The 21,299-nt window shown below is 39.3% G+C and overlaps 1 pseudogene and 1 gene segment (V, D, J or C); one reads left to right on the top strand and one right to left on the bottom strand.

The window, feature by feature from the left end:
• Positions 1 to 829: 829 nt before the first annotated feature.
• Positions 830 to 8,694, bottom strand: LOC130412896 (Ig lambda chain C region-like). The segment is given in 2 exon segments: positions 830 to 1,271; positions 8,383 to 8,694. Coding segments are annotated over 2 exon segments (552 nt in total).
• A 5,670-nt stretch (positions 8,695 to 14,364) lies between these two features.
• Positions 14,365 to 15,032, top strand: LOC130412894 (immunoglobulin kappa variable 1-12-like; annotated as a pseudogene).
• The last annotated feature ends 6,267 nt before the right edge of the window (positions 15,033 to 21,299 follow it).

Here is a 21,299-nt window from a genome sequence, read left to right as displayed (position 1 = left end):
TTATCTTATTAATAAATGTGTTTGACCAACTTTAGATGATAGATCATTAGATTTAGACGTTTTATTGATTGTGATTTTATGACGATTTTAGACGTTTCTTAACTGATCTTAATGTCGGGCAGTACACAGAATTTTGGTGATTTCCTGCTTTTAATTTTAAAGCATTCATTCACTTAAAAATAGTAATTCTGTCATTTCTTCACTTATTCTAAACTTTATAATCGTGTTTGAGAAACAAATAGACAGAATCACACCCCACACAGTTTTTTGTTGGGTATGTAACAGTAAATAATTGACAATATGTGGATTTTTAGGCATCTTTCCAGGCTCTAAATAAGCTTTAGCTGATATGTTAAGAGTAGAATGAGAAACTTTATTATTTTGATCTTTCATAAACATTCAGTAAATGAATGTGAGTGCTGAGATGAGAGTGATTGTGAAGTGATGAATATGAAGAAAGCTCACGTCTCATCCGTCAGTCAAACTGAAGCGTCTCAGATGAGAGAATAAAGTGAGAAACAGTGAAACTGAAACTCAGATGTTTGATGTTCCTCTAATACAATCAACACAATAACACACAACAACTATGCAATATTCTCTACACATTTGATTTAGTTCTCTCTATGTTTATATGTTCTTATTTCTTTTTTAAATGAGTGCAATTCATTACAGACTATCATACTGTATAAGAGGTTACTGCTGGTTTGGTCTCGCGTCAGTTTATCTGCAGGTGTGTTCATGCTTCATTGCCCCTAAATGTGAATTGAAACCATTGAAGTAACAATGAACGCATTTTCTAAATTAAACAAGGTTAAAGAAACCAACAAAATAAAGTTGTAAATCACTTTTATTATAGTTTAGCAAAAGAAACTCATCAGTGAATGAATGAAGCACATCTGAATAGAAAGCCACTGTTGTGAGACATGAATGAGAAGAAGAGAGCAGAAGACAGAGGATCTATTGAGAACACTGATCTCTCTTCACTTGTCCAGTGACTGTCTGGTCTCCTCGTGTGGCCTCACAGCTCACTGAGACGCTCTTGATCCAGTCGTGTTCAGAGAGAGTCAGACTGCTGCTCCAGCTGTACAGACCGTCCTTCTGCAGGAGTCCAGCGCTGTTCTCCTGAGACCTGATGTTCCCATCCACCTTCCAGCTCAAGCTCCAGTCTGAAGGGAAGCCCTTGCTGACCACACACATCAGTGTTGCTGTCTGCTTACTGGAAATCTCTTCACTGGACGCCAGCAGAACACTCACTGTTGGTTTAACTGGATCTGTAGATGCAGAGAAAACGGGTCAAAGTTCACAGATGTGTTTCACCTTCATATTCAACAGAAATAAAAACGCTGGAAGAACTGTAACTGTAGGACGAGTTACACCTGATATACAGAGAACACGAGGGGAAAGAGAAGAGTTTTATTTCTAAATTTTACATAAACAACATGTTTAATGAATATTGTTTTGGCTGTTTAATCTGTTTTTTTTAAACATCAGTCAATTACAAGAAATATAACTGAATTGTTGCAAATTTTCACTTAGGATTGTGCTGACTTGAAGGGTTTTAATTCTACTTTACACCTTCTACATAATGTTTACATTCACCATAGTTTCTACATATTATTTATGTTTAACCGTGGGATGTCTGATAAAGTGATGGTACCACCAGTGAAATCATGCACGAGTCTTCTTAATCATTACAAATTGCTAATTGATTTTTTGTAATTGTTATAAAAACATACTCAAAACAAATTCATAATCACAAATAAAAGATTTAGAAACTATCAAAGTTAAAATGAAAAATATATTTCCCAATCAGCATTCAATAAAATCCAAACCTATTAGTTATAAAACACTTTTGACATGAATATGTGATTCACGTAGTTCACACTTTTTTTTCCAAAACTCTGCATGATAATTATTTTAATAACTAGACGTGAAGGTTTAAGACTTTACATTATATTAAAACGTGTGCCCAATATGTCTTGACATTCTTGAGCACTTCAAACGTCGCATTTAGAGCACAACAGCAAGCAGTTAGCAAAATAATATCTACTTTCAAATATTCAATTTGCCGCAACTGCAAAAAAAACAAATAAAAGAGAAAGACAAATGATACTAAGTATGAATGTGTATTGAAAAGCAACAGCAAGAACATTTTGATATAATTTTGTACTTACTGCCAACTTCCAGTCTGGTGCCGCTGCCAAACGTGTACCACAGTGATAGAAACTAATAGAGCAGCTGTACAAAAACCGCTGAGCGCTTCACTGTCACTCTACAACATCACACATTTATACACAACAGACATTCATGCATAGGCCTAATCAGCTTTGTTTTATTCACACTAAAGTAATTTTTTGAAGAATAATCAATTTTTTTAACCAGTTTATGTTTGTCTTGTAATTAACTAGTAAAGACTGAGTGAGTATAGCAGCAAACAAACATAAATAAACCAGTTTTTAAATTCACAAAAAGTTGAAAATCAGCATTTAGCAGGAAACACAACATTAAATCACAAGTGAATGCACAACAATTCTCAATTATTCAGGAAATCTGTATGTTAGTTAATTCTGGTCAGATATTGTGAATCGCATTGAGATGTTTCTGTTGAATTTAATATCATACACACTTCAGATTTCAAAGTGAAACAATGAGGGGTGCACAACTGACGATGTGTCGCATTGATGGGAACCATCACCAAGAATAAAGGATGTGATGAAAGTGGGACACACAACAAAGATGTCTCTCTGATAATGTCAAGGAATGGTAAGTATGCTATGTATTGATTTCTATAATAATTATCCTCCAAAGAGGATGCCCACCTGACGAACCTGTGAAACGTCTTGGTTACGTATGTAACCTCAGTTCCCTGATGGAGGGAACGTGACGTTGTGTCGAGAACGACAGATGGGGTTCACCCTTGAGAACCTATCAACTCTGACTACTATAGAAAAGGCCAATGAAATTTGGCGAATGAAATTTGCATGCCGGACTCCGCCCCCGGATATCCGGTATAAAAGGAAGCCGGCGTGCAGCATTCATTTACCTCTTGTTCTGAAGAGCCTGAGAGACTCTCAAAACTGCAACAGAAACAATACGGGTTTGTGGCATAAGGGACACAACGTCTCGTTCCCTCCATCCGGGAACTGAGGTTACATACGTAACCAAGACGTTCCCTTTCTATCGGTCTCTCGACATTGTGTCGAGAACGACCGATAGGGTTATCTTTGGAAAAAGCCACAAACGCTGTATCGCGTCACAATCTCAGCGAAGCAACGGTAACAAGCCTGGGCGTGTCAGCTCGAAGCTTTCGTGAAACTTGTAACCTTCCAGTGTGGTGGTCGGGGGGTTCCAGAGCTTTCCGAAGAAAGATGGGAACAGCCCTGACCGGTACCTTTCACGGACGGGGCCTTAGCTCTCTGCAGGCGAGAGGCCGTCCGGCTCGGTTACACCGGGAAAGCGCAACTCTTAATCAGAGAAGCGCTGCAGAGGCCACCTCCTACCCGTGGGGAGGAATATGGTGGGGATATAAGAATGGTCTCGTCCTTGGAGGAGAACACATGGAACGTGCGGACTGGATAGTTAACCGCGAGGTGGAGGTCCACCTGGGGAAGCTCATGGGTTACCAAGTGTGGGAACCATAGTCATGAGGGTATGGCAGACGGAACAGCCCAAGGAGGGGGTGTTACTGCGTCTGATAGCACAGGTCCAGTTAGAATTATGTGTGATAGGTCATAAGGTATCCCGACCTAAGGGGGAAGGCTGCTGTGCCCAGCCACCTGATAGATGTCAGGATGCGCCTCTGGGTTAGCATCTTGAAAGGCAGCTTGTGAAGGTGCCTGTTCAGGGTACGTAAGTCCAGAATGGGGCGCAACCCTCCGTCTTGTTTTGGAACGATGAAGACCGGGCTGTAAAACCCACTGTACATCTCGGCTTGTGGGACAGACTCGATCGCCTGTTTCGCCAGGAGGGTGGAGACCTCTGCCCGAAGCATGGTGGCGTCTCTGCCTCTGAGAGAGGGGGAGATGATGCCCCGAAACTTGGGAGGGGCCCTGGCGAACTGGATCGAGTAGCCGAGACGGACCGACCGCATTAGCCACCGAGACAGTGTGGGCAACTTTTGGCAAGCTCCCAGGGACTGTGACAGGGGGACCAAGGGGACAGCCTGCTTCACCATTCCCACGGAGGGTGGTTCGTTGGCAGGTGGAGCCAACCGAATGTCGCCGAGGTTTCCCCGAAGGGATGGTTGGCTCCGACTCTTTGCCTGCCTGGTGGGACAACGGTTCGCACTGTCGGTTTGAGAGTGGTGACAGTTGTCGTATGTGTGCGGCCTCACACCTCGCCAGGGTGTGAGGTCGGATCGCCGAGCACAGTCCGGGGGAGTGTGCGATCGGCTGGAATGAACGCCAGGGGGAAACAACTCTCTTTGTGAGCAAGTGGGCGCCAGGCCCTGATAAGGGCCCGGCTTTGGAAACGAGGCAGGATACGTTCCATACCGACCGGTCAGAGGTGTTCCTGTGATGGTCGGGCCAGATGTTGCTTTCCCCGGCGTCTTCTCGTCAGGGCCGCTTCTTTTGGCTGGCAGGTTTAAGTTCGCAGGATTCCACAAATCACTAACGCCGCTAACCGGGTCGGAGATCCGGGCCGTAGCCACAGATGTCACAGCCCGGGTAGCAGATGAAATGTTGGCTGGTTCCCGTAGGAAGACAGCCAACCGTGACCGCAACTTCTGCATGACAATCTGCCGGCAGTGCGGGCAAGATGTGTCAACGAGCGCTGCTTCGGCGTGCTGGATGCCCAGACACCTAACACAGCGATCGTGTCCGTCCCCCTCCTCGATGTCCTCCACCCAAGAGAACAGCGGGACACGCCGCGCTGTAGAGTTTCAAGCCCTGAAAAGGACTGTTGAAATTTAGCTCTGACACCACTGGAACCGCCGAGACACCCAGGGGAAGATCGCTGCAGAAGGGACGATCCGCTGGAAACATGTCATAAATCCGGCAGTGCAGTTTGTAGATAGAATGTATCTTTGTATTTGTACTCATGAGACGATGGCTCTGAAGAACAAAAGGTAAATGAATGCTGCACGCCGGCTTCCTTTTATACCGGATATCCGGGGGCGGAGTCCGGCATGCAAATTTCATTCGCCAGATTTCATTGGCCTTTTCTATAGTAGTCAAGGTTGATAGGTTCTCAAGGGCGAACCCCATCTGTCGTTCTCGACACAACGTCGAGAGACCGACAGAAAGGGAACCTCAGACCTCCTTTCCTCTATTCATATTCTTGACTGCTTCCCCTGTTATGTATAAGACGTGGGAAAGGTGCTATTGGGCAACTTAATTGTGCTGATAGTGGATAGTGGGATTATAACACGTAGTCCAGTTAAGTGAATCTGAATCTGTACATCTGACTCTGTGTGCTTATAATTCAGGGATGCAAACACCTCGGGGTGAATTAAGGTTGCTATTAATGATACGAGACCTCTGATGCATATAGACTCTATGAATAAAGTGTTTTTATCCCAATAGATATAAATAAATATAATTCTGTAGTCCAGCAATGAGAGAACAAACACGTGTTTAGTTTGCAGATGTTGCCCATCAGTGCTGTATTGTGAATGCTTTATGGATGTTTTTCATGATATTTATTGTATTATATGTATATTGTGGACGCATGGACTCTTGTATATATTTTGGAGTGATAGACGTATTTATCGGTCCAGTATTATGTACTGTACACTAGCAGCATTTCTTCGTCTGCTGTATGATGTATGTCAGAACTGACCCCGTGACTCTGTGTGATGTAAACTGAGACTCAATATCGGGCTGTTCTGAGAACAGCTGTCAGTGTTCCTCTGTGTCATATCTGTTCTCTTCACTGATCTGAATGTACATGACACAACACATGTGTGATGAAATGTGTCCCAGAAAGTCTCTGAGATGGTATACAGTATCTGATCCTGTGCTTTCTATTAAATACATTCATATTAAAGACCTTGAAGTGTTCTGTACCTGTTTGTTTTCACAGCGTGTGTATAGTCTCAAAAGATGTTTCTCTGAACTATATTGTATCATAATATCTGTGTAACAGTGTTTCAGACCATCTTCTCGCATGATGTGATGAGTTTATCTGCTTTATACTGACCTCTAGTGCAAACACACTGCAGATTCATTCAACTTACAACAGCTTTTTAATGTCCCATTTCATTCATTGAGTGACAAAGAAATGTGATGAGATGTTTTTGATAATAATGAATCATTTTCTTTATTCTTTCATTTTGGATCGCAGACAACAGCACCTTAAAATCCACCTGTCAAACTAAAGCTCTGTGATAGTGAAGAAGATGTCAGAATCATCATTGAGACAGTGAGTTTAATACAGATGTAGGTGTGGTGAAGAAACTCATGAAGACGGATTCTTTATTTACATATTAAAGTTGTCAGTTTGCTTCTATTTTAAATAATAAATTGTGATCCTTGATTTTTAAAGAGTGTAAAGTCTCCCCATAACCACCTGAAGTTTAGTAAAAAAACTAACTTAGCTCCGTTTACTGTGTTAGGTTATATGAGACCAGTCTTCTTTTTTGATTGCACTTATGCTTTTGTTGTCCTTATGCTGTCCCAATTGCTTCCATTCCTTACCCCACCTGTAAGTCGCTTTGGATAAAAGCGTCTGCTAAATGACTAAATGTAAATATAAATGTTTTGTACATCTTCATTTCGACGCATTCAACTTACATTGCATTATACTAAACATTTCTACATAGGTATGTACAATCCCCTGGGATCGAACCCACAACTTTGCGTTGCTATAGGAAAGCTAAATGTAAATTTAAATGACGTGGAGTGTTTTGCATGATCAGCTCATGCTTCAGCACATCAGTGTGTTTAACTGTCTCTGAGTTTCTCACTTTACAACACAAAACACACAACAAACACACAAAATTAATCTCTTCATCATCACCTTCATGTGGATTCTTGCTGTTTTTATTCAAGGTAACAGAATATTATCTTTAATGTTTATTTGTTGATTCATTATTTGTAACTTTTAATGTTATTTTTAAGTCAATCTGTTTTCTTCTCAACAGAATCCAGAGGAGTTACTGTAACTCAGAGTAAAGTTGAACCTGTTTCTGAGGGTCAAAATGTAAATATAAAGTGTACAACTAATCCTGCAATAGATGGCTGGGGTTTATCTTGGTATCAGCAGAAACCTGGAGAAGCTCCTAAACTCCTCATTAAATCAGTAAACGATCGTTATGGAAACACTCCACATAGATTCAGTGGAGATGGAGCATCTGGTGGTACAGATTTCACTCTGAGCATCAGTGGAGTTCAGACTGAAGATGCAGGACATTATTACTGTATGAGTGTTCACAGCATCAGTGGTAGCTATGTGTTCACACAGTGATAGAGTCATACAAAAACCTCCATCAGTCAGACACCTGACACACACACACACACACACACAAGATGATATATTATTAGATTAAGAACGTTAAGAAGTTTAAATGTTAATTTTTCTTGCTTTTCATTTTAAAGCATTCATTCACTTAAAAATATAAATTCTTTCATTTCTTCACTCATTCTAACCTTATGATAAACGTCAGAATCACACACAGCTGCTGGGTCATGACTTAAGAAGATTTTTTGTTGGATATAAAACAGTAAATAAATGAGAATATGTGCATTTTTAGGCATCTTTCTCAGCTCTAAATAAGCTTTAGCTGATATGTTAAGAGTAGAATGAGAAACTTTATTATTTTGATCTTTCATAAACATTCAATAAATGAATGTGAGTGCTGAGATGAGATGAGAGTGATTGTGAAGTGATGAATATGAAGAAAGCTCACGTCTCATCCGTCAGTCAAACTGAAGCGTCTCAGATGAGAGAATAAAGTGAGAAACAGTGAAACTGAAACTCAGATTTGCATTATCAGGATGAGAGATTCTGTTCCTCTCACAACAGAGCAGATGTTTGATGTTCCTCTAACACAATCAACACAATAACACACTCACAATATTCTCTACACATTTGATTTAATTCTCTCTCTGTTTATCTGTTCTTATTTCTTTTTTAAATGATTATAATTCATTACAGACTATAATACTGTATAGGAGGTTACTGCTGGTTTGGTCTCGTGTCAGTTTATCTGCAGACTGCAGGTGTGTTATGTGTGCCCCTAAATGTGAATTGAAACCATTAACAATGAAACAATGCATTTTCTAAATTAAAGGTTAAAGAAACCAACAAAATAAAGTTTTATTTCTCTTTTATTGAAGTTTAGAAAAAGAAACTCATCAGTGAATGAATGAAGCACATCTGAATAGAAAGCCACTTTTGTGAGACATGAATGATAAGAAGAGAGCAGAAGACAGAGGATCTATTGAGAACACTGATCTCTCTTCACTTGTCCAGTGACTGTCTGGTCTCCTCGTGTGGCCTCACAGCTCACTGAGACGCTCTTGATCCAGTCGTGTTCAGAGAGAGTCAGACTGCTGCTCCAGCTGTACAGACCGTCCTTCTGCAGGAGTCCAGCGCTGTTCTCCTGAGACCTGATGTTCCCATCCACCTTCCAGCTCAAGCTCCAGTCTGAAGGGAAGCCCTTGCTGACCACACACATCAGTGTTGCTGTCTGCTTACTGGAAATCTCTTCACTGGACGCCGGCAGAACCGTAACTGTAGGACGAGTTACACCTGAGAGAACACAGGAGAAAACTAGTTTTATTGCCAAATTTAATATAAACAACCATGTTAAATAAATATTGTTTTGACTGTTTAATCTGTTTCTTTTTAAATCAGTCAATTACAAGGAAATAACTGAATAGATGCAAAAATTAACTGAGGATCAAAACTGTGTTGGTGTAGACACGAAGGCTTTTAATTTTACTTTACACCTTCTATATAATGTTTTCATTCCCCATAGTTTCTACATATTATTTTTAGTTTAACCGTGGCATGTCTGATAAAACAATTGAACCACTGCCGAAAACATGCTTGAGTCTTCATAATCATTACAAATCGCTAATTGTTTTTTTTTGTAATTGTTATTCAAACATACTCAAAACATATTATAAACAAAAAATAAAACACAAAAATATGTGTTGTGAAAATATGTGTTTTTTATGAACACAAAAATAAAGATTTAGAAACTACCAAAGTTAAAATGATCAGCATTCAATAAAATCCAAACCTATTAGTTATAAAACACTTTTGACATGAGTATGTGAGTATCCTGTAGTTCAAACTTTTTTCTTAAACTCTGCATGATAATTTTTTAAATAGCGAGACGTGAAGGTTTAAGACTTTACATTATATTAAAACGTGTGCCCAATATATCTTGACATTCTTGAGCATTTCAAATGTTGCATTTAGAGCACAACAGCAAGCAGTTAACAAAATAATATCTACTTTCAAATATTCAATGCGCAACACCTGCAAAAAATTTCAATTTAATGAATGTGTATTGAAAAGTAACAGCAAGAACATTTTGATATAATTTTGTACTTACTGCCAACTTCCAGTCTGGTGCCGCTGCCGAACGTCAACCACAGTGATATAAACTAATAGAGCAGCTGTACAAAAACCTCTGAGCGCTTCACTAACTGTCTCTCTACAACATCACACATTTATACACAACAGACATTCATGCATAGGCCTAATCAGCTTTGTTTTATTAACACTAAAGTACATTTTTGAAAAAATAACACCATTCTTATTTTTTAATCCAGTTTATGTTTGTCTTGTAATCATGAAGTAAAGACTGAGAGAGTAGAGCAGCAAACAAACATAAATAAACTAGTATTGAAATTCACAAAAAGTTCAAAATCAGCATTTAGCAGGAAACATAACATTAAATCACAAATGAATGCACAACAATTCTCAATTATTCAAGAAACATGTACGTAGTTCATTCTGGTCAGAGACCGTGTATCGCATTGAGATGTTTCTGTTGAATGATTTCATACAAACTTCAGATTTTAAAGTGAAAAGATGATTGATGGGAACCATACAAAGGGCATCTTTCACCAAAGATGTGTTGAATCTTTCATAATGGATGTGTTGAAAGTGGGACACACAACAAAGATGCCTCTCTGATAATGTCAAGGAATGGGTAGTATGCAATGTATTGATTTCTTATCATTTATCCTCCAAAGACAGAGGATGACCACACCACAAACTCAGTGAAACCTCAGACCTCAATTTCCTCTATTCATATACTTGACTGATTCCCCTGTCATGCGTAATGTGTGGGAAATGTGCTATTGGGCAATTTAACTCTAATAGTGGGATTATGACAACTAGTCCTATTAAGTGAATCTGAATCTGTACATCTGACTCTTCGTGTGCTTATAATTCAGGGATGCAAACACCTCGGGCTGAATTAAGGTGGCTATTAATGATACGAGACCTCCGATGCATATAGATAGAATGACAGACAGACAAACCGACAGACATTTTCAGACTCTTTTGCTTTCTCTGAGAGTTTGGATTCTTCATCAATCAGGCCCTTCAGGAACAGGTTACATGGAATAAGAGACATTCCAGACCCATAACTGGTCATTTATCAGCTAGTTTGTTATAAATATATTTATCTCGTGCAGTTTTATTACCACCATCAATATGAGATATTTATTTATCATGAGAGCTCGGCCGTGCACAACGGTGTATAATGCATTCTGAGTTCTTTACAATGTTAAACGTGCTGTCTTCTCGTGCTTAACATGGTCAGCTTGTCAAAAAAAAAAAGTTGGGCGTATCATGTAGTATTTCTGTGCTCGATACACTCCCCCAGCGATCGTCCAGGTTTCGTAATGTTTTTTTCAAACATATAAAACTGTTTTGTAACAACTTTTCTTAGTCTCTTATTGGACAAGTCTCCCGGACAACCATCACTTATGAAACTAGTAATTCATATTCTGTAAAAGTTTGCCATCTACAGGGCTGTAGAAAAAGTGCAATGAAAGAGAAAACATCCCTTCTTCTCCTACTGTGACCTGTTAAACAATGTAATCACTTCTTTTCTTTGCTGACAGATGTCTGTAATCTTAGCTTTGTAAGAGTGGAAAATAACCTGATATATGAACGCCACATTTTACTCTCTTTCATTCTCCTTCTGTGTATTGGAAAAAACGTCATATGTTGGGCACCTTCTGCATGATGTCATAGGTGCAGTACTACCCTGCTCAGGGGCGGAGCGGGGGGATGGCTTCTGGGGCTTCAGCCCCGATTGTTAAATAGTTAATAGGTTAAATAATTTCATACAGAACGTTAAGTGGCGACGTGGGGCATTAGTCCGTCATTTCAGTCAAAGCGAATGAGACGGGATTATGTCTAAATGAAGGTGTGTGCATTCTGTGCAAATTAAAATGCTGAATCTTCCGACAGTTAACTCAATTCAAGTTCATTTATACAGCGCTTTTCACAATGTGCATTGTTCCAAAGCAGCTTTACAGGACCAAACAGAAAAAAACAGAAAAACACAAAGGAAAAACAGTAGAATAGAACAAGCAAGATCATTTTAATAAATAATATCTAATAATTAAATATATCTCCCGGTGAGCAAGCCAACACTGCCTAAATTTCAATGAATGATTAATGGAGAAAAAAAACGCGGGAAAAACCAGGCTCAGCCGGGAGGGCCAGATCCCCTCTGACATGTCATAGCTGCACTCCGTGACCCTGACCAAAAGCCACCGAGCAAATATCCACGAGGAAGAGGGAGAGCCCAGCACCCACGACCCAGAAAGTTCCACTTGCCAAAAAAAACAGCAGGTCCAACCCGGTCCCACTCCATGATCAACACCAGAAAACAGAGGAACAACCAGGGAAAATAGTAATGGCATGTTGTAACGTTCTTCCTCTGTTTTCTGACATCACCACAAAACAAGAGCATACCAGACCCACACAGCCCCAGCAAATAAAATCTCTCCAACCACAACCAATGAGCCCCCCCACTCCACACAACACCCACCTAGCAACCTCCAATATGGGCCACTGAATGCAGCTATAACTTCAAACTGCTGACATGTGATGTAAGTTTAGCTTTAAATACTAGTATTGTAACTTCAGCATTAATGTGTAGTCCGTCTTTGCTCTTGGTTTGGGATGGAATATGGTCTGAGCTGGGATTGTCAGATGGTCGTAATTCTCTTAGGTGGTGGTGGAATTGCCTTAGATGGAGATCATCTGGACCTGGCGAAATTTCTCCCGAGAAATGGGCATCCCGGGGCCAAGGCAGAAGGAGAATAATTAGCGTAGCTGCTGTTCATTAACTATGCATTAAGCGAAAGCTTGGCTAAAAAGATGTGTCTTTAATCTAGATTTAAATTGGGAGAGTGTGTCTGACCCTCGAATAGTATCAGGAAGGCTATTCCAGAGTTTATGAGAAAGCTCGACTCCCTTTGGTGGATTTTGTTATTCTAGGTGTTGTCAAAAGTCCTAAATTTTGAGATCTTAGAGAGCGTGATGGGTTGTAATGTGATAAAAGCTCGGTTAAGTAAGTAGGGGGTAAGCCGTTTAAGGCATTCCAAGTAATTAAAAGAATATTAAAATAAATACAATACTTAATGGGTAGCCAGTGAAGCGATGATAAAACTAGGTTTCAGTCTATAGTTTTCCAAGTTCATTGGGGTCTAAGTTTGGTTTTTTGATAAGAGGCTTAATAACAGCCATCTTAAAGGGTCCTGGGACATGTCTTGTTTTTTTCAAAGGTGCGAGCGCTTCTTATGTATTAGAGAAAATGTTGCCCATGTTGCTGGGCTTCTATAGGCCGTAATGCCTCTTTCAAGTGCCAGTATTCAATAAAGAAAACTATAAAATATCCATAGAGCTCTCTCTTACAAGTCTTGTGAGGTAACTTACAGCTATTTTTAAATATTGGTGATGACGTCCCATGCATAAACGAGCATAATTCTTGTGAGTCGTTTCAATAAACCGGTTGAATTGATTCACAAATTAGCTTTCAGTTTATTTGTTCAGTGCGGAACTCGTTGATCGATTCGTATGTATTTATTTTTTATGTGATCTGGACCAGGCGTGATTGGTGTATTTGGCAACACATAAATAAAAACTTGATTGATCGGTGCAAAAAACCGCGAGAGTCATGCGTGCATGCCTCCCTTCCCCCTTCCAAATCCTGAAGTCAGTGGAGGGTTAAAAAAGATGACACAAAGCTTTTTTGTTCGTATGCTACGAAATCATCAACATAAACACGGAGTGATTAATCTGAATGTATTACGTGGTGTAAACTTAATTATCTTGATTGAAGCCAATATTTTTGTTTCATGTGTATAGCCCCTTGGAATCTGTAATGTGGAAAAAGTTTTTGAATGAATAGAATTTCTGAATGTATGGTTCTGATCCCAGTCATATTTTTGTCTGATTATTCTACTGCCAGAACAAAGTTAAGGAAAGCTGACGTAACTACAGATCTACAGACGGATCCAGAACTAGAGGGAGCCAAGCGTAAAAGAAAGTAAGACTAATAATGCTATTCTATCATAATCAAAGTGTCCAGTAAAAAGTACTTTTAGAAGTTCTTATTCGGCCGTCGCCGAACGTCCACCTCAGTGATAGAAACTAATGGAGCAGCTGTACAAAAACCTCTGAGCGCTTCACTGTCACTATATAAAAACACACATCACATCACAACAGATATGGACATGACATGATTAACAGACTTGTAAATAACTGTAAACACGTGTAGCACAACAATAAACGTTAATTTAAAGACACAAAAACGTATTTACTGAATGTTGAGTGTTGAAACACTTCGTACTTCTACATGTTGGTGAAAAACCTCCATCAGTCATTCAGACACCTGACACACACACATCTGTGTTCAACATCTTTGCTGTCACACCAAAACATTGTATCCCCACAAATCTTTAATTTTAAAGAATTGACCACTGTGTTGACAAGCTGCTTTTATTGAATAAACATTTGCAAAACCCACAGACGAACATAAAGGGTGAACAATATTAATGATGAAAAAACACAAGATTTTAGTCAGACAGCGCCAATATTTAACACACAATAATATTCAAATCGAAACTCACAGAAATGTATTTCATTCAAATATTTTATGTTCTCATCCAAATGAAATTAAGATAGAAACATATTTGTGTTTCCACTATCATTTCTCTCCTAACTATCATAACATGACCAGAAATCTTCAGACAAATCAATCGTTTTCACATAAAAACTTTTCAATCAAGGCTGAAACATTATAGTGAATCATTTGAAGACTACAGACTGCTTAATTTAGCCGAGCAGATCTGATCATTTACATGAAGAAACTTTGCATTAGAAGCACACGCTTCAGTAATCGGGGAGTTTTTATAACTCTTGGGAGATATAACAGTAATGATTAAGAACTTCATTATTCATCTAAACTCAAAGCAAACCTTCATCAGCGTCTTCATCTGGATGTTATCTGTCTTCTGTTTCAGAGGTGAGAACAACTTAACCTTACACTTATTCTGCTTTACTGATCCTCTGTGTTAAATATCAATTACTCTAGAATAAAATGAAATCTTGTCACTAATATTATTATTCTTTATTCAGAATCAAGAGGTCAAGTGACGGTCATTCAGACACCTGCAGTGAAATCTGTTCATCCAGGAGACACAGTTACTATCACCTGTAAAACCAGTCCTGAAGTCTATCAGGGTTTGGGGGGTTCAGCCTCTGTCCTGGTATCAGCAGAAACCTGGAGAAGCTCCTAAACTCCTCATATATCTGACCGACAGCCTTCAGTCTGGAACTCCATCTAGATTCAGTGGCAGTGGATCTAAAACAGATTTCACTCTGAGCATCAGTGGAGTTCAGACTGAAGATGCACGACATTATTACTGTCAGAGTTTTCACAGCTTTGCTAGCAATGTGTTCACACAGTGATAAAGAGTCGTACAAAAACCTCCATCAGTCAGACAATGACAGACACGCATGCACACACACTCACACTCGCACACACACTCACACTCACTAACACACACCCCTTCACACCCACACCAATGATCAACATATCATGGCTGTCAGACTAAAACATTGTATTCCCAAAACTGCTACTTTTTCTAAGAATTAAACTCTGTTTGATATCGATTAAACGTTTACAAAACCCACAAACATAAAGGGTGAGCAATATTAATAATGAGAAAGAAGAATCATGAAGAATACAAGATTTAAGTCAGACAGTCACCAACAATATTTAACACACAATAAAATTCAAATAGAAAGTCACAGAAATATATTTATTTAAAAAATCTATGTTCTCATCCAAATGAAATAAAGATTTCACATATTTTCTGCCTTTATTTTATGTGTTACAGAAGTATTTACACTATCACGTCTATCATTAAATGACCAGAAAACCTTCAGAGTCAGACAAATCAATCGTTTTCAAAATAAAACCTTTCAAACGAGGTTGAAACATAGTGAATCATTTAAAGACTACAGACTGCTTTATTTAGCCGAGAAGTGTCCAGTTCTTCGTACTTCGTTTACTACATCCAAGATCAAATGAAACATCCGAGATGACCTAATCCTGCAAATCAGGATCTGGATACTTGGGTTCTTCGAAGGCACCTGTTGTGTATGATTAGAATATCTGGATTCAATTGTCTGGGATCATTGCAGCATATATCGATAGAAGAACTAGTGATCAGCAACACTGCTATTGGCTGGTTGTTAAAGACGTAGTTACGTCTGTTTATTCCCCGCTGATAATGACAAAAGATAATGACAAATTTAAAACACTTCAAACGCTGCACAGACAGATTACTTTCAGAGATATTTATAACATTTTAAATTAGTTGTAAACTGAAGTTGTATATTAAGATAAACAAAATAAAGTGTTTTATACCCATTAGTGTGCCCTGCGATGGGTTGGCACTCCATCCAGGGTGTATCCTGCCTTGATGCCCAATGACTCCTGAGATAGGCGCAGGCTCCCCGTGACCCGAGGTAGTTCGGATAAGCGGTAGAAAATGGATGGATGGATACCCATTAGTGTTCACTACATAGGATACTGAGGTAAGAGACTGTCCATTTCAATAACATTAAACTGGATAAGTAGCAGTTGCAGGAGTCCACATCATCTGGAGGCATTCATCTGCTGAGTAAGCAAGGACATGTGGTACAGAGATGAGGAAAATATGATGTTATTGTGCTATATTATTGCTTTTAATGTATTGTGAATTATTGGTTTCTCTCCACAAAAGACACAAGATGCAGAAACTTTTTAAAGTTCAAAGGATGACTACATGCAAAATAACTTCAATGCATTGACCTTGACAATATAAAGAACAAACCTAGAGATTTAGTTTTGAAAAGATTGGAGATTTTAAAACTATTTATTGTTTACTGACATAACCTTTCATATTCCTGGTAAAAGAAGACGCTGACGCCTCCCTATTATCCATGGAGATAAAAACTAAAATGCGCGTGGGCATAAGCATGTCTGTGATGTTTTTATTTTAAGAATAATGAAGAAAATAGAAATCCAAAAGATACTAATTATGAAGCTCAGTCTGGTGGTTTAAGTGCAGTGGTTAGGAAATCCTCATCAGGCTGCATCACCATCACAGGTCTCCTCTCTCTACTGATGATGTGTGCAGGCCCTGTGAGGTTCACGCCTTAGACTTATATACACTGAAATCCTTCATTCCCATCAGTTGCCCAAAGGTCATTTCACGATTCTGTCTTGACTTGAGCTGCAGTGTAACAGGTTTGGGTCAGGCAATGGTGTCTTCAAACAGTCCCATCATAAACGTGACTGAAGATTGTTGACTCGTGCAGATTCAGGTCATTTTGCCTTAGTGCTGTTGATACTGTTGGATATTACAATAAATATTGTTCTAAAAGCAAAACATCGGGTTAATTACATGTAAACTTCGCAAAGCTCTCTCAATGAATCCTGTACCTAGCGCAACAAGATGCTTTTGTATGAAAGAATTCGACTTTACTGCGTCATGGCTGTGATCTAATCGTGTTTATATGAAGTAAGCCTTCTCCTGAGCAGGTTTAAGCTAACAAACCTGTTTCTAAGACAACAAGTCCAGGGGCCCGTTCTTCGTACGTTGCTTAAAACATCCAAGATCAAATGAGACATCCAAGATGATATAATCGTGCTAATCATGATCTGGCTGATTAGGTTCTTCGAACACACCTGCCGGATATGATTAGTATAGCTGGATTGAGTTAGTGAGATAATTGCGCGTTCATGCGCTTTTTTTAAAAGGGGATATGTATCGATAGTAGAAACATTGATCAGCAACGCTGCTATTGGCTGCTCATCATGGCAAAAGAGCGTGCTCAGTTTTTCAACACAGCAGAGCAAGAATTATTACTGGAAGGGTTTGCTGAGTGTGAAAAAATAATTAAAACGCAAGGGAACACTTCAAAGTGTGCAAAAGCCAGGTAAGTGTTCCATGTTATGGTTATATCAGTTATTATTACAGTATATATTCTTATTTTAATAATTTTCTAATTACTTTATGTCAGAGCCAGCTCTGGGAACAAGTAAAAGTGAAGAACAAGAATATTCTTCAAACTGGTAATCCTTTCTACTTCTACTGTTTAGTATCTGTTACCAAAAACATTTTAAATGATGTGTTTGTCTGTTTATAATCAGCAATCAAGAAAAAGGCGGAGCAGAAAAAAACAGGTGGTGGTCCTGCACCCCCACATTATACCCCGACAGAAGAGCTGCCCTTGGGCTAAATGAGAACCACCCATTGTAAAGGGCATCCCTGGGGCAGCTCTTCCTTAGACCTAAAGCCAGAGGCCAGTAACAGCAACACCTTAATTACAGCTAAATGAGTTTTAAATCATCTTGCTACACTGTAAATAATTTGTTGCTGCGTTAAATTATTTCTATAATCCAAATGGCTGGTACATTCATTTCAACAGATAAATATTGAGTCAATTGCTTTGACTTGTGAAGGTGAAAACTGGATAACAAATGTAAAAATATTTTGCAATATGTTATTGATCATATTTGTTCCTAGTGTATTGTAATGCCATTGAGTTCTCCTCTTTTATGTAGTTTTACATAATACACCAACACTTTTACCTGTTCCCAAGAAAGTGGTGTCTGAAATATGTGCATTAAGTGGACATTTCTAACTTTACATCAAAAGGAAAGAAAGTGCAACACTTTGTAATACCCATTTTTCTTTTTCACAGGACAGTGAAGAAACCCTCTCAGATGACTGTCCTTTGGAGGAAGTACTTGTAAGTGCATAAATAACTTTATTGAATTTATAGGTGTGTACATATTATTTCTGACTGCAATATGAGTTGCAGGAGGAAACGCCTACAGCACAAAGTGATACAGAGGTGGGCAGTCTACTGTTCCTTTTTCTGTTGCATGAGGCTTGTTGAGTATTTTTTTTAATGGCTCAGTGGGGTTATCCGTACCCTATATAAACGGAATGTTCAACAGAAAATTTAGTATTTTGCTCTTAAAAAACAAAAATTAACGGGAGAAATTGAACTTGACACCTTAAAGAAGAAAAAACTGCCACTAGAGATTGAGTTGCTTCAAAAGGAACTTCAGAGTAAGTGCTAAAACACTATTTTTCACAAAGAGCACTATTGCTGCCCTAAGATAACAATATATCTTATTGCAGGCAAAAGATGACCATCACTGGCTTTTCTTGAGAAACAATAATGGAAATAAAACTCCATGAACTAAGCATGTTGTCTTGTCTTCTATTATTAATTTAATGAAGGTTTGTGTAAAAAAAGAATTAAAAAATGGTGTTCCACAATTCTGTCCCGTGCGGCTCTGCCACTAGGTTGGTCCAAGTGCACTGGCTGGAGGTCATCATCAGGCTGCACCTCCACCACAGGGGTCCTCTCTATCTGATGGTTGCAATATTGTGGAGGATGAATCATGCAACAATAATGTCACAGGCCGTGACAGGTGTAACCCTCAGACCCTTAAGACACTGAAATCTTCCCTTTAGTTGGCCAAAGGTCATTTCAATGCGTGCCCTTGTCCTGGCTAGAGCTGCATTGTAACGGGTTTGTGGTCCAGGGTTTGGGTCATGGAATGGTGTCATGAAGTACTGCCTGCAGGCATAGCCCCTGTCACCAAGCAGGATCCCATCGTAAGCACCCGGAATAATGGAGTTTTGTTAGGCTCAGAATAAAATTATGTAATACAGTGAGTTTAAAAAAAAAAATCTTACCACGCTCAAATAATGTGCATAAATGTGACTCTCTGAAATTCCTGGAGTCATGCACAGAACCAGGCCATGTGGCTTCCACATTTGTGAACATGGAGTCACACATCAGTCAACTGCATACTTTTTGATTACATTACTTTTATTTTATCTTTTATTTATTGCTAATCTGGAAAATTAATAATCGTATTTATTACGATTCATTCGAAAAGCTGGCAAGACAAAACATAATAATATAACAATATAAATAATAATAAATAATAATAATATAACAATATAAACTTAACATGTGTCCGGGCCCGGTCCTCTTCAACGGTCCGGTCGCTCGTTCTCTTATATGCTCCCGATCTCCTACGTGATTCGAGACCGATGCGCGCACAGCTGGCGCTCATTAACAATTACTCACCGTTCTCGAACCACGGTCTTGCCCCGCCTACTTACTCCACTACAATTCCAAATCGTCAACAATCAAATCCAGCTAATTCAGTAAGATAGGTATGAAGAAGGGGCCCTGTATCTGATCATTTACATGAAGAAACTTTGCATTAGAAGCACACGCCTCAGTAATCAGGGAGTTTTTATAACTCTTGGGAGATATAACAGTAATGATTAAGAACTTCATTATTCATCTAAACTCAAAGCAAACAGTACCTTCATCAGCGTCTTCATCTGGATGTTATCTTTCTTCTGTTTCAGAGGTGAGAACAACTTAACCTAACACTTATTCTGCTTTACTGATCCTCTGTGTTAAATATCATTTACTCTAGAATAAAATGCAACTCATGTTTCTAATATTTATCATCTTCATGTAGAATCAAGAGGTCAAGTCATTGCAGTGAAATCTGCTCAACTAAGAGACACAGTTACTATCACCTGTAAAACCAGTCCTGAAGTCCATCAGGGTTGGGGTTTTCAGCCTCTGTCCTGGTATCAGCAGAAACCTGGAGAAGCTCCTAAACTCCTCATTAAAATGGCAAATGAGTTATACACAAATACTCCATCTAGATTCAGTGGCAGTGGATCTAAAACGGATTTCACTCTGAGCATCAGTGGAGTTCAGACTGAAGATGCAGGACATTATTACTGTATGAGTAGACACAGCATCAGTGGTAGCTTTGTGTTCACACCGTGGTAAAGAGTCGCACAAAAACCTCCATCAGTCAGTCAGACACTGACACACTTGACTGATTCTACAGCCATACACAAACCAGTGGAAACACAAACACATCCTTTCAGAAATTTCACAGTTTTTCCCATTTAATCTTGGGTGTGCGTACTCCGAATCACTGAACTTCAGGCAGCAGGCCGTCTGCAGAGATGGACAGTAACTAAATATATTTAAATAATAATAATAATTCTTTACATTTATAATGCGCTTTTCTGGACATTCAAAGTGATTTACATGGAAGGGGAATCTCCTCAACCACCACCAGTGGCATACTTCTCTTTTGAATATTTTTTTCTGTAAACTAGTGACTTTAACTCCACTAAATGCCTAAAAAGTTTTTGAATTATATATTCTATTCTCCAGAACTTTATAACATATGGCAGCTCAGAGGATTAAGGTTACAAATATATTGGAGTAAATGAAGAAAGAGGTTTTTTTTGTTTTTACTCGTTTAATGTCAAGAATGTCTTCATTTACATTTAGTCATTTAGCAGACGCTTTTATCCGAAGCGACGTACAGGTGGGGTAAACCATGGAAGCAATTGGGACAGCATAAGGACAACAAAAGGCATAAGTGCAATCAAAAAAAGGGCTGGTCTTATATAGCCTACCACAGTATACAGAGCTAAATTCAATCCATCCATCTTCTTCCGCTTCATCCTGGGTCGGGATGGTAGGGATGCCCAGACTTCCTCCATTTCTTCCGGGGGGGCACCGAGGCGTTCCCAGGCCAGCCGGGAGACATAGTCCCTCCAGCGTGTCCTAGGTCTTCCCCGGGGTCTCCTCCCGGTGGGACATGCCCGGAACACCTTCCCTGGAAGGCGTCCAGGGGGCATCCGGAAAAGATGCCCGAGCCACCTCAGCTGGCCCCTCTTGATGTGGTGGAGCAGTGGCTCTACTCTGAGCTCCTCCCTAGTGACTGAGCTTCTCACTCTATCTCT

This window comes from Triplophysa dalaica, chromosome 23, assembly GCF_015846415.1.
Source record: "Triplophysa dalaica isolate WHDGS20190420 chromosome 23, ASM1584641v1, whole genome shotgun sequence".
Lineage (NCBI taxonomy): Eukaryota > Metazoa > Chordata > Actinopteri > Cypriniformes > Nemacheilidae > Triplophysa > Triplophysa dalaica.
The sequence above is the reverse complement of the archived record's forward strand: the minus strand, read 5'-3'. Positions and strand labels throughout refer to the sequence as shown.